This window comes from Mastomys coucha, unplaced genomic scaffold (assembly GCF_008632895.1).
Source record: "Mastomys coucha isolate ucsf_1 unplaced genomic scaffold, UCSF_Mcou_1 pScaffold5, whole genome shotgun sequence".
Classification (NCBI taxonomy): domain Eukaryota; kingdom Metazoa; phylum Chordata; class Mammalia; order Rodentia; family Muridae; genus Mastomys; species Mastomys coucha.
Genome location: NW_022196911.1, coordinates 105167807 through 105180487, shown reverse-complemented (window position 1 = coordinate 105180487; position 12681 = coordinate 105167807). Strand labels below are relative to the sequence as shown.

The window sequence follows — 12681 nt, the reverse complement described above, 5'->3', positions numbered from 1 at the left end:
TTTGTGGCCAACACTTGACCTGCCCAGAACCTAGATGGTGCCTGTAGATGACCTGAGGTCATCAGATCCCAGGGCAGAGAGGGTAGATGGCCTTGGATGGCCATCCCTTGACTACAAACCCACTTCCAGAGACTTTTCACCCAAGGCTGAAAAAACCACTCTGCCAGCTGGGAGACGTGCAGGGAATGAGGCAAAGTCCCCAACACAGTTGCCCCATGGGAAGACAGCCTCAGCGAGGACCTGTGCGAGCTAACTGTGCCTCAATGCAGGCCAGGCCCCTCAGAGCCGAGCTTAAGCAAGGGAAAGCCATGCCCAGACATTCCTGTACAGAATGGGCTCCCTGGTCCCACTCCCACCCTGGGGGGAACCAAAGATGGGAGGCCGACATTTTGAAAAATATAAAATTTTAATAAAGGCTACATCTCTTAATTACAATAATTATTGTACCAAGTAGTTTTCTTTAAATGAACTCTTTATAATGCATAATTTACAGTCTAAGTACAACAAACTGCCATGATAAAAGTCATTGAGTAACAAGACTTGTAATAAAAAGGCATAAAATATATTTATACATAAACCCCTTTCAAAAACCAAGGGAGAGCTGGAGCCCTCAATATAGGGCGGCGCACGGATGGAGCGGGTCCCCGTGCCTGTACAGGTACTGTACTGATTCCCAAGTCAAGCACTAGCCAGTGGGTTAACGCTCTGCCCTACACTATACACAGGCCTATAGTACAGGGAACGCTGGCAGACAGGACATACAGATTAACTTAACACAAACCCAAGAGAGCGCCAAGGGGAAGGTAACGGGGGAGAGGTGCTGCTGGGTGGCCATGTCCTCGCAGGGTAGATTCCTGATGGCCGTAGTCTAGAGACTCATTTTAAAAGAGAACAAGGAACCCACAATTCCTAAAGAGGCAGGTGCTTGAACCACAAGGGCTGTGACGGGCTCTGGGACTCAGTGAGGGGAAGCTACATGGATGGTGTAGCCTCTGGCTCTGGGGTGAAGGCTCCCCCCACTCCCCCACTCTGGATGGTTCCCAAAGTGGTGAAGATGCTGTCACAACCAACCCTCAGGACTTCTGTGACAAGCAGAGCAGCATGGCGGGGGTGGGGGCGGCCCATTTCTGCATGTGTCGATGGGAGGGGGTGGGCACCATTTAAAAAGAAGAAGAAAAAAAAAAGAAAAAGAAAAAAAAAAAGAAGCCTGTCTTCACTTGGAGAAATGCCATGCAGAGCAGATTCCTCTGTTAACGAAGAAATGATTAATGCATTCCCGGCTTGGCTCCTAAGCGTAGACAGCAATCTAAAGTTCTCTCTCCCACTTCCAAGTTTAAAGCAGCATAAACTGGGGGTTGGGGGTAGGGGGTAGAGGGTAGGGAGGCGGGTAGGGGAATTGACTGTTCAATAAATATCAGTAAGGACTCCTGTTCGGGCAAGCTATACAGAGTTTTCTCTTAGTCTATGAGTTTCAGATCCCTAGGAAGTCATCTATTATGTATGGCAGTCTCTCAAACACACTCAGCATCTTCTATAGCCCAGAGTGGTCATGTTTTGAATAAATAGTTCAGGCGTTTCTCATCTCAGTACCCAGCTCGTAGATACTGAAAACCAACCACCCCCACCATCTGAAGGCCCAGGGCCAGTTCCTCCCTAGGCTTTGTCTTCTTAATTGGTTTCATTTTCCTTCAAAATATTTCATGGCTGTTGCGTAGGCCTGAGACAGGTCTCTGGGCTTCGGCTCCGTGGTGCACCCCGAGGTGCTCACCGAGGTCGCATGCCTGGGTCGCACGCCTAGGCTCAGTCAATCCTTTCCACTTTGCCCAGGATCCTGCCTTCGTACATGGGGAGCACCGTGTCATCGTCCCAGATCTCCTCAAAAACAGCTCCACAGGCAAATTCGTCACTTGCCTTCTTGAAGTAATACCTTAAGAGAAGAAAGCAAAGCTTGTTGAGACGGTGTCGTCTTGCCAATGGAGAACTAAGCTGGGCATCTGTGCTTACAGGGGTCCCTCAAACCATGGTCCACTCCAGATTAACAAGGGCAGCCCTCCTGCCCAGATGCACCAGGCAGATGCACTCTGGGGGTGTCCTCTCTCCCTCTCCCTCTCTCTTTCTCTCCCCCTCCCTCCCCCCACCTTAGAGCAAGGCCCCAGGCTTCATTTCTGATGTCAAGGCAGGGTAGGGGGATCCTTCAGGGACCTGGGATTCTGCGCAGCCTGTAGAAATGGAAGGCTGACTGGCTCTGGACTGGTCAGTCCAGAGACCACTCTCTCCAAGTGCCAATGGTCTTTGGCCCAACCCAACAGGAGGCAGGTGGGGCCAGCCCCAGGGTCCGCCTGTGTGAAGCAGGCATGGAACCCCCGCTTTCTGTCCTGGATCCCTGCCTCCCTCTCTCCCTACCTTGCTAGAGTCCAACACTCAGCCCTTCCCCTCCTGCCTTTGATTAAAAGCTCCTCTTCTCCCTCTCCAACATTCCTCTCCTTCAAGGACCACCTGACTGGACATAGGAAAACAGCACCCTCTCACACCCTCACCCTGCACACACATCCTAGGCCAGGCCTGCCCCAAGCCTTTCAGAGGACAGAGAACAAAGCCCCATCCCTTCTTGACCCCCATGAGTGGATGAAGCTTTCCCTGTGAGCTGCCCCTTCCAGCCCATCAGGGCTACTCCCAGGGAGAAGATCACCACCCCATGGGACCATGGAGCCACTAAAACATGAAATCTTGTCCCACGTTTAGGGCTGAGGGTTCATTTCTGCACTTCCTCTTGGAAACATGAAAAATGAACCCTCCCCAGTTGAAAGCTGCATCGAACTGTTCACCTGCTTCTCTTTAGAGCAGGTGAACTGAATGCAGAGGCTGAGTGAGAGGAAGTGGGCCTATCCAGGGCCTCTACAGCTAAGCTGGCTGTCTAGGGATAGCCATTTAAGGGGGACAGCACTGCGTATGGAAGAGGTCAAAATGCTTAGGGAAGCCTGAGGGGAGAGACAACGGGGAGCCAGGAAAGCAAAGGGGCTCCTTTTCCAAATAAAAGGACAGGGGCACCAATACTGAAGTCCCCAGTGGCAGTTACCAAGCTGGGCTGGCTTTCATAGCACCTCTGGGCAAACACATTGACCTTTTCCATAACTGCAACCTCTTCCAGTGGGGACAGAGGCTACGGGTTCCGGAGGCCCCACCCCCAACCCCCAGGACTTCAAACACACTGCCTCGCCCTCATTTTGCTCGTGAACTGGGTTTTCCACAGCACCAGGCTTCATGTGGCAAACTCTGCCTCCTTCTGACATCTGGCACTGACGGCGTCTGGCATGTCTGGAGAGACTGTTTGCTTTCTGAACTCCTGCCACGGTGAGATTACTCAACACGGCCCAGACCCCAGCTCCATGGCCCCAGCCTCACGAGGTATTTTTCATTAGGGTGGGGCCTGAGGGGTACAAACTGAAACACTGGGGTCAAGACCCTGGTTTGAGGGCGGGGAGAAGATACAGTACTCTCATGCCCCAACCCCCATCTCTAAGAGGACACCCAGCCCAAAAGCAGAGATAAGGAGGGTGGGAGGGCCTTCCCACAGCCTGATCCAATCAGGAAAGAATTTGAGAGGGGACCATTTGTGCAAGTCCTTGTGCATTAAAGGGGAGGCCAGAGCTTCAAAGCCAGGCTTATTAAATGTGCCTTAGGGGGAAAAAAATCAGAGCCAGATGTGGCCAGAGTGGCTGAACGAAGCCTTTCCCTGTAGGCTGCTACATAGTGTGCTATGACAGTTTCACCCCCTGAAGGTCACCTGCGGTTCTCCTCAAAGTTGAGCCAAGTCAAAGCTAAGATCAAAATGAATCCCTGGAGGGGCATACTCGTGTAATTAGCTTCACCTGTGTCTCTGTCAAGATTAAAGGCAGTAGCCGGCCTGCTCCCCAGACCCTTTGATAACTTTCCGAATGGCCTCTTCAACAGAGAATGACTTATGCCCAGACACACACCTGCCACCCCAGAAAGCTGTCACCTGCAGGGTCTTGGTCCTTCTCCCTGTGAAAGGTCACTGTTGGTGCCATGACAGAATGGCTGGTGTCGTCACACAGGGCCCACCCTGGAGGCTGAGCTTGAGTGGTCTTCAGACTTGCCCCTCACACTTTCGGGTTCTAGGGATTCATGGGAGCTTTGCCTCTACATAGAGGCCAGGACACCCAACTAGGGGGAGGACACCTCCTTGGGGTGCCTTGCTCCCCTCACTGTCCCAGCCTGGTACTCTGCGCCTGGGACATAAATGGGCAGAACACACACTACATTTCCAGGCAGGGCCAAGTCCTAAGTGAACTGACGAAGCCATCCCCTGCCTTGGTAAGAAGGATAACAGATGTTTCTGAGATGGCCTTCTTCATCCTTAGCACTTGGGTTCTCTCCAGGACCTGACAAGGTCAATGTGGTTCTTTTCTAAGGGTCCCTCCGCTCTGCCAGGGAGGCCCAGGACCAGCAGAGGGACTGCCCAGCCCCTTCTTAGTTACTGACAAACACTGCTGCTCCAGGTAGCTTGCCAAACCCAGGCATCACCCTCAGCAGGCGGATCAATGGAGACACTGGTGACTCCCTGGCCCTGGTCTCTGCTTTTCTGAGCTTCCGACATGGCCTCTGACTCGCCTCTCCCTTATCGGTCCCCACCCCAGACAGACAGGGGAGTCTCTGATTTCTGGCAGAGCTCCGACCACATAGCCCAACCCTGCTCTCCTGTGGTCTTTCTTTGGTCCTCTGTCTTGTTCACCAGGAAGAGAAGAACTGGATAGATCTCCAGAGAACCCCTTCCTCTCATCAACTTTCCCCTGTGGCTGTTCTTGTTAGAGGTAAAGGGGGTTGGGGGAGGACCCTAGACGCCCAGCAGCTTCCCCACAGCATGTCTCCAATCTATCTGAGGCCTGCAGAGAGCAAGGTGTTGGGGGCAGGGGGGAGGTTGCTGGGTACTCTGAGTTCAGAGCAAACTCCAGAGCAGACGCGGTGGTGGGGCGGGTGGCAGGCACCCTTACCTGTAATTTCCCTTTTTGCTAAGCTGCTCCTTGAAGTGGCCCAGGGTCAAGCTCTGAGCCTTCAGCATCCTCCTGTATGGAATTTCTTCTCCACAGAAAAAGTAGGTAACAACCAGCTCGCTGGCCTGGAGTGTGTGAACACTTCCCAGTTTCTTTGGCTCTTTGTGACTGAAAAAGAAACCAGGATGTCACAAACTCAGCCTCACAAAGCAGATACACACTGATGCCTACACAGCATGGGTCTACAGAGGAGGCCTGGAGCCTCTGTTACAGAGGGAGAAACCTCCAAAGAGAGCTGCAGAGCATTAAGAGAAGCAGCGGTTGTCTTCTGATTGTAAGCTGATACCACAGCCCTCAGTGCCTTCAATCTGGGGTGCTCAGAGGCCTTCCTTTGGCTAGCAAGCACAACAAAGTGCCCACTGGTAAAGACCACCAGAGAAGAGACAGTATTGGGAAACTGCCTGCACGAGGCTCGCTGAGACCAGGGAATAAAATACCATGAAGGCAATCCTAGGCCAGGGTTCCTAATGGACAGTGTGCACTTAAGTGCCTTAGAGGCCTACCCACCATGCCCTTGGAGGCCTAACCCATGCCCTTCCTGGAGGTCTACCCATCATGCCCTTGGAGGCCTAACCATCACATGCCCTTGGAGGCCTACCCATCACATGGCCTTGGAGGTCTACCCATCATGCCCACTGAACCATATTATAGGTGGACAGCCTGTCTCACATATCCTAGGCCATCAAAGGAGATGACCCCCTTCCTGTACCTCAGAAAGCTAGGGATGATTCACTTACTCCGCCTCCACCTCCATTCCTGTGGCGCTGGGCTGGGCAGTTAGCCCAAGGCTCGCTGCATGGTAGGTGTCAGGCAAGCACACTACCAACTCTGTTACAGCCCCGCCCCCCTATCATTTTAACTGAGCCATTTTATTCTGTTTTTGGAGTGAGTGGCTTTTATAAAAGCCACCAGTGTTGACAACTGGTAGACTTGAGGTTCACCAATTAAAGCTCGGGATAACAATGCTAAGAAAGCTTTATCTAGATCATTCTATAACTCAGGCAGATTTGAAATCCTGTAGGCAGGACAGGGTTCAGAGCCCCATCTTCAAGAGCAAATTTTCATCAAGAATCATGGCCCAGTTTGGGACAAGGTTTCATGTTTCTCCAAGCAGATCATGGAGGTGGACCCTGGGGAACTCGTGGCAATGGAAGCAGAGAATCATTTCCCCGCTCAAGGGTGAAGCAAACACTTGTGGAGCCCTGCTAGCTCCCAAAACCTACAAAGTAACCCGTGCTCCCAGATTCGGCCCCTCTACCCTTCTGACACTGGCTTCATGCCCAACTTTTGACTATTGGGACCCCCGGAAACCCTGTGTCGTGACTCAGAATTCTTGGGAGCTAATGTCCCATAATCCTCATTGATGGCAACATTTGCTGTTAGCATTGCTCATCACTAAGTGTGGAAGGATACAAAGGTCGGTTCACATATGGAGTTACACACACACACACACACACACACACACACACACATATATCACTCCAGAGAGTGATCCTCCTGAGACGGAAAACCACTAGAGTACCATAGCAATGTCAGAGACACTCACTCTTCTGGAGCCAGGCTTGGGGTGGAGAAGGGTGCGGCTCCCACCTGACCAGTGGCCGAGTGGTTCCTGTCCCTCTGCTGACTGGCCATGCAGCACCTGAGGGCGGAAGAGGGTGAAGAATTTAAGAGGTGAGCTCTCCTCCTCATGGCAACTGGGGAGCAGAGAAAAAGCACTCGGGCCATGGTCCCTGTGGAGACCCGACAAGACCATGTGCTCACGGGCATTCTCGGGCCATCGTCCCTGCAGAGACCTGACAGGACCATGTGCTCACGGGCATTCTGGAACAGTCCACAACAGGGCCATTTTAGAGCAAAGGGCTCAAGACTCTTGACGCTCGCTGCCGTCATGGCTACACATACGCTCGCTAACATGCCTCACATGGAGTGTGGACACTTACGGCATGGGATTTACAATGGAATCATGGAACCATCCTACATGCAGGAATACCTTGCCTGGAAGATCCTGCTTGAACTCTAACAAATGAACAGAACCAAAGAGAACAACTCCCAGAGACTGAAAGGGCAATCTACTCAGCCAGAAGCAATTCCTCCCTGGGAGAGCCTGAGAGATCCAAGCCTTCCCCTCTCTGTCTGCAGACCCCACCCCCTTCTGAGCTCCTCCCACCCTTCCACTCACCGCTGCTTCTGGGGCTTGGACACCTCTGCCAGCCTGCGGCAGGCTTCCTCCAGCTGTGCCAAAGTGTTGGGTGGGGTTAGGGGAGGCATTGCAGGGTCCTGGGTAAATGGATGAGCCCGGGCCACCGAGCGGGGGTGTCCACTGGCCCCCAACAGATGGTGCCGGCTGACTCGTTCGCCTGGGGACGCACGGGCAGACTCCAATGGGTAGCTCTTTCTTAAGCTTTGGGCACTGGAATAGGACAGAAAGAGTAGGAGAAAAACTGGGTTAGAAAAGCTGGAAAATGTGACTTCAATAGAACTTGTCCATTCCACTCAGAAAGAGAGAGAGAGAGAGAGAGAGAGAGAGAGAGAGAGAGAGAGAGAGAAGAAAATAACTCTACCATAACATGAACAGGGGGCGCTGCCAAAACATGACATTTTTGTGGTCTCCTCGGCCTAATACTGAGATGGCAGAGGCAGTGGCATTGGCTTTCCACAGACTGCAGAAATAGCCGTCCCCACACCGCCTCTGTGTCAGAGCCCTGGGGAGTGGTATTTACCTATGGGGCTTGGACTTGCTCTGCCGCTCACTCTCCAACATCCACTGCCAGACATCCTGTGACCGGTCTCCTTCTTCCCCGGGAAGCTGGGGGGCCCCTGGGGCACTGGATATCCCTCCTTCCCTGGCCGGCAGCGCAAGACCCGGTTCTATGCCCTTTGCATTCCGTTTTGGCAAGGTACCACCTCTGCTGCCACTGCAGGGAACAAGAACACCCGATCCAGACATCTCATTAAAACTCCAGGGCTCCTGGAATTGGGCAATCCCGCGAGGGGAGGCTGAGGGCAGTTCCAAGACACCTAGCGCACCCTATACTGCAACCTCCGCCAGTGCCCCTCCGGGAAGTGAAAGCAGACCCCGTGGGCCCTCTTCACACCTGCTGAGGACTCAGGCTGGAAGAAAAGCCTCACCTTCAGGGTGTGCTAGTCACTTACCAAAACTGCTCCCCAGGCAGGGGCCCTGGAGCCTTTGGGTGGCTCCTGCATTTGGAGTAGCAGTAATAATCCGTGCCTCCAGGACAGAGGCAGCGGACTCTTTGTGTGGCTTCTGCCTCGATCTCCTCCTTGGTCTTGGGGACGGCGTGGTGGTGGATGTAGTGGTGGTGAACGTGCTTCGTCGTCTGTTTGGTCAGGAAGCTCTTGCCTCCTAGGAGTGGGCAAGCAGCCACCGGGGACAGCTTGCCCCCAGTCGGAAGAAGGCTGTGACACTGCTGATGGTGGTGGTGGTGGTGGTCAGGGGAGCGGGAACGTGGGCTGTAGCGGCCCACACCAGGGGACTGGCAGCCAGGTGTCTTGAGGACCCTGGACAGGTGGTCGTCCAAAATGGTTTGTGGATCCTCTTCATAGCTGCCAGAGGGTAGAAGGGCCAGGGGGTGCTGGACTGGTGCTCCATCCCGTGAGCTCATGGCCTGCTCAGAGCCTTCCTTTTCTTCATCCTGGAAACGGAGGTCCCAGAGGGGAGGTGAACAAGTAGGCAACGCCTCCGCTCCCTGGGTTCATGCACCCGTGGGTTGGCACACACACGCACGTATGTATACATGCGCTTACGTGCATGCACATGCACAGGGTGGAGAGGGTAGAGAGGATGCCCAAGCTGGACCTACCTCCCGGATCTGCTGCAGCCGCTCCTCCAGGCTGTGGCGGCTTTCCAACTCCAGTTTCAGCTTCTCCAGCCTGGAGATGAGCTCGGCGGCGAAGGCAGCAGGTTCCACAGGCGTCATCTCCTTGGGCAGGCGGTGGGTTCTCTGAGGGTGTGAGAAGAAGGAAGGAACCAGGCACCATTAGCAGGCCGGGCAGGCACTGGCCATACCAGCTTGGATGGAGTTTGTGGGGCCCACGGATGTGGGCTGGGTCCCCGTGTTTGAGTGGAGAGCGGATGGCGAGCTGGCCTGCGCTGCTCAGGACTTTTATGCACTGGCTCTGTGGCCTCATGGAGAGCCATGGTCCCCACCAGCATTTGCCTTGGGCAGGAGCAGTTGGTCGCACTCCGAGAGGCCCCGCTTGTTCTCTCTGTAGTACAACCAGCCCATCAGTAGCTACTCTGAAGTAGAAAATCTTCAAAGACTGTTGTCAAACATCAAAAAAAAGGCAGCCCTCTGAGATGGGGAGGGGAGAGAGACCAACTCAAGGAATAAAAAGTAGAGTCTAAACAGAAAGGGAGTTGAAAATTAAAAAAAAAAAAAAAAAAAAAAATAAGATTGGAAGAGAGGCAGGGGGGAGGGGAGAGTCACCGGCCCCAGATCAGAGAAGAAGTGGTAATTTATTTCCTGGCCTCACACTGGGCACCTTTGAGGTAGTGTTGTCTCAACACTGCTCCATCTCCCTCGGTTTTTTTTTCCTCCTCCCCTCCTCCTCCTCTCTTTGTACAGAAAATGAAGAAAGCTGCTGCGGGCTAGTAGCAGAACACTGCTGAGCTTGGCTGCCTGAAGCTGATCTATCAAGGGAAAACGGAACATCTCCAAACCAAGTACGGAATATAAAAAGGCAGCGAGAAAGCCTGCCAAGAGCGCCAAGCGGCGAGAACCCCCACTGCCCGGCTTTGTCCTTTCTCTCTGTCATCTCGCCCCCCACTCTGCCCTCCCCACCTCTCCACTTGTTCCTCTTTCCTCCTCCTCTTCCTCCTCCTTCCCCCTCTCTCTCTTGCTTTGCCTTTTTTCTTTTGGGGTGGGGAGGAGCAGAAAGCCAATTTGCTCTCCCTGGCTGAAGAGTCAGTCTCACTAAGCACAGCGACCATTTAGCTGTACCAAGAGAGCAGGGAAGGGAAGGCCCCTGTGTGGGTGGATGGTTGCTCTTAGGAAGGCTGGCTCCAGGAACCACACATCCCCCAAAGGTGATCTACGCACCCCGGGACAAATATCGGCCCATTTATAGTCTTGGGGAATGGAATTCTGATGAACACATACCCACCCCCCACTCAAATATCTTTGTTTTCTATAGTATATGGGGGAGGGGGTGGATCATAGCAGTCACTCCCCAAAGCCATCTTAATAGGCTAGTTTTAGACAAGGTAAGTCTGCCATTGTCTGTGCCAGGAGTTTCCAAGGACAGCTATAATCTGTAACACTACTCAGGTGACCTGGGACTAGAAGTCTGATGTGTTAAGTTTTCTGAATATAACCACATGAACAACCACATGGACCAGCTGGATTCTCTGAAGCTGCCAGGAAAGACAGCCTGGCAGAGGCACCTGCTCTGAACAGGATGCTCTCGCCGCCCCTCCCTGCAACCTGGGTAGCAGGCTACTACAGAAAGAGCCTAGCCTGGAAAAGGCCCTCTGGGCTTGTGAGCCCTGTGAACTGTGCTGACCGCCCCCGGGGATGGGGATGTGCGACGAGGGAAGGTCCTCATGGGAACCTGCTACCCTCCCCCCACCAGGGAGCTTCACTTCTGAACACCCCGCCCATCCATGTTCATCAGACACAAGACTCAAGAGAGCCCAGCACTGAGACAGGTTAAGACTGTACAGCTGTCTCTGCCTCTCGGGGATCCAGGGTAATAAAATGGTCAAGGAAACAGACAGACAGACAGTGAGTGACTGAGCTGTGCAGGAGGAGCAGGGTGTCCCGGGAGGTTATTTGCTTTCCAAGGTGAGCAGGACAGAAGGACAAAATACAGAGATTCTCCTAAACCTCATTCACTTCATGCTTAGTGAGCACCTGTGTATGACAGGAATGGTAGCAGGTCTGGATACAGAAGCTAACAGACAAAATTCTGGGGCTGTGGAGAGGGGTCAGAGGTTAAGAGCACCGGTTGCTCTTTCAAAGGACCCAGTCTCAATTCCTAGCACCCACATGACAGCTCACAACCATCTGTAACTCCCGATCCAGGGAATCTGATGCCCTCTTCTGGCCTTTATGAGTACTGCATTCACATGGAACACATACATGCAGGCAAAGAGCTCATGTATATACACCAGGCATGAATGAATGAATGAATGAATGAATGAATGAATGAATGAAGATGATTCTTATGGGGCTCCCTACCTTCAAGGGGCTTCCAGTCTAGCAGGAATGCAGTGAGCCCACAATGTCATCATCTAGTGATAAATGTTTTGTTTTTTTTTTCCCCACAGAATTTTCCATTCTTTGATTCAGTCACTTCATTACTACCACATCCAAAAGTACTATCTATTTAATTTCTTCAGTCCAGCCATTCCTTTCTGTCCCTTCACTCCAGCAGATCTCAGGCATTGCGCCCACCTCCCAGCTCCTGTAACAGATTTAGGGCTCACTACCCGTGTCCTGGTGTCCTATCATCTATACTCACCGGAAAATGAGGTAGAGACACTTGGCCATTGGCCTTCACACTGCGATGCATCTCTCTCTGGAGCTGTTTCTTACTCCCCATGCGGTACGGAGGGATTCCATCTCTAAGGGGAAAAACAAAGGCCACAGGCTCACCAAGGCCATCTCAGCACCTGACATCACTTGCATGACACTCCCTGAGATTCTGCCAATGGGAAAGGCCACACGATTCCCTGGGAATGAGCCATGCATCTCCAGGTGCAATCACGTAGGGAAAGACCCCTCCCAAAACCAAACTTCAAATTCTGCCCACTGTCATCTAAGGCAACTTGTCTGTCCCCCAGACGTAGGAACGACGGCTGGCTTACATATCCTCAAGTACAGAGCCCTGGGCTCCTTTGGTCCTTCTGATAGACTGTTATAGGTAGAAATTGAAAGAACAATGCCAGGGCAAAAGGCTGTAGGGTCATGCTAGGGAACAAGCCCATGGGCTCAGCCACCTCTTCAAGAAGGTGCATGAAAGTTCAGTCATGTCTACTGTTGTGTGTACAGTGTCGAGTCAGCCATGTCCAACTTTCTTCTCCTCGCCAGTGGTTTTATAAATCGCAGAGTCACAGAATGTAAGGAACTAAGAGCACGGCAAAGGATCTACAAGGCACTGCAAACTCACACGAACACTCGTAAGTACCTGCAGCACGTTAGAGCTCGCCTAGATACCTTCCCTCTGTGCCTTAAGAGGTCAGTGGGCACCAGGCACAGAAGGCTCCACTCCTCTTAGCAAGTTGGTATCCTAATAGAGTGTCTCGGGGCAGTGTGCAAAAACAAATGGGTCAAAAGTGGTAGCCATCATGACAATGTACAAAGAAGAAAGGGGGTGTCTGCAGGAATGAGGGTGAGGGTGCAATCTAAAATTGGGGTGTGGCCAACGAACTCTGGGTGATCTTCTGAGGCTCATGTCTTTCAATCTATTTAAAAGGCAAAACATGGGCCAGGTGTGGAGACACGAGCCTTTAATCCTAGGTGGAGCTCTGGGAGTTCCAGACCCACTCTTTAGTGAGACCCTGACTCACAAAAACCAAAACAAAACAAAACCACAAACTTTAGCAGGCAGAAAGAAGAATAAAGAGCTGATGCCATTTTAAGAC

General features: G+C 52.6%; 1 protein-coding gene across 1 annotated transcript in view; it reads right to left on the bottom strand.

Moving 5' to 3' along the window:
- Positions 1 to 387: 387 nt before the first annotated feature.
- Positions 388 to 12681, bottom strand: part of Axin2 (axin 2) — a 30815-nt gene continuing 18521 nt past the window's right edge. The window contains exons 4-11 of the mRNA XM_031350533.1: positions 11559 to 11661; positions 8897 to 9037; positions 8229 to 8728; positions 7796 to 7990; positions 7255 to 7485; positions 6619 to 6714; positions 5013 to 5180; positions 388 to 1927 (exon numbers count right to left, since the gene is read on the bottom strand). Of these exons, the coding sequence (XP_031206393.1) occupies positions 1801 to 1927; positions 5013 to 5180; positions 6619 to 6714; positions 7255 to 7485; positions 7796 to 7990; positions 8229 to 8728; positions 8897 to 9037; positions 11559 to 11661 (1561 nt within the window). The 3' untranslated portion in view covers positions 388 to 1800. The remainder of the gene's footprint in view (positions 1928 to 5012; positions 5181 to 6618; positions 6715 to 7254; positions 7486 to 7795; positions 7991 to 8228; positions 8729 to 8896; positions 9038 to 11558; positions 11662 to 12681) is intronic.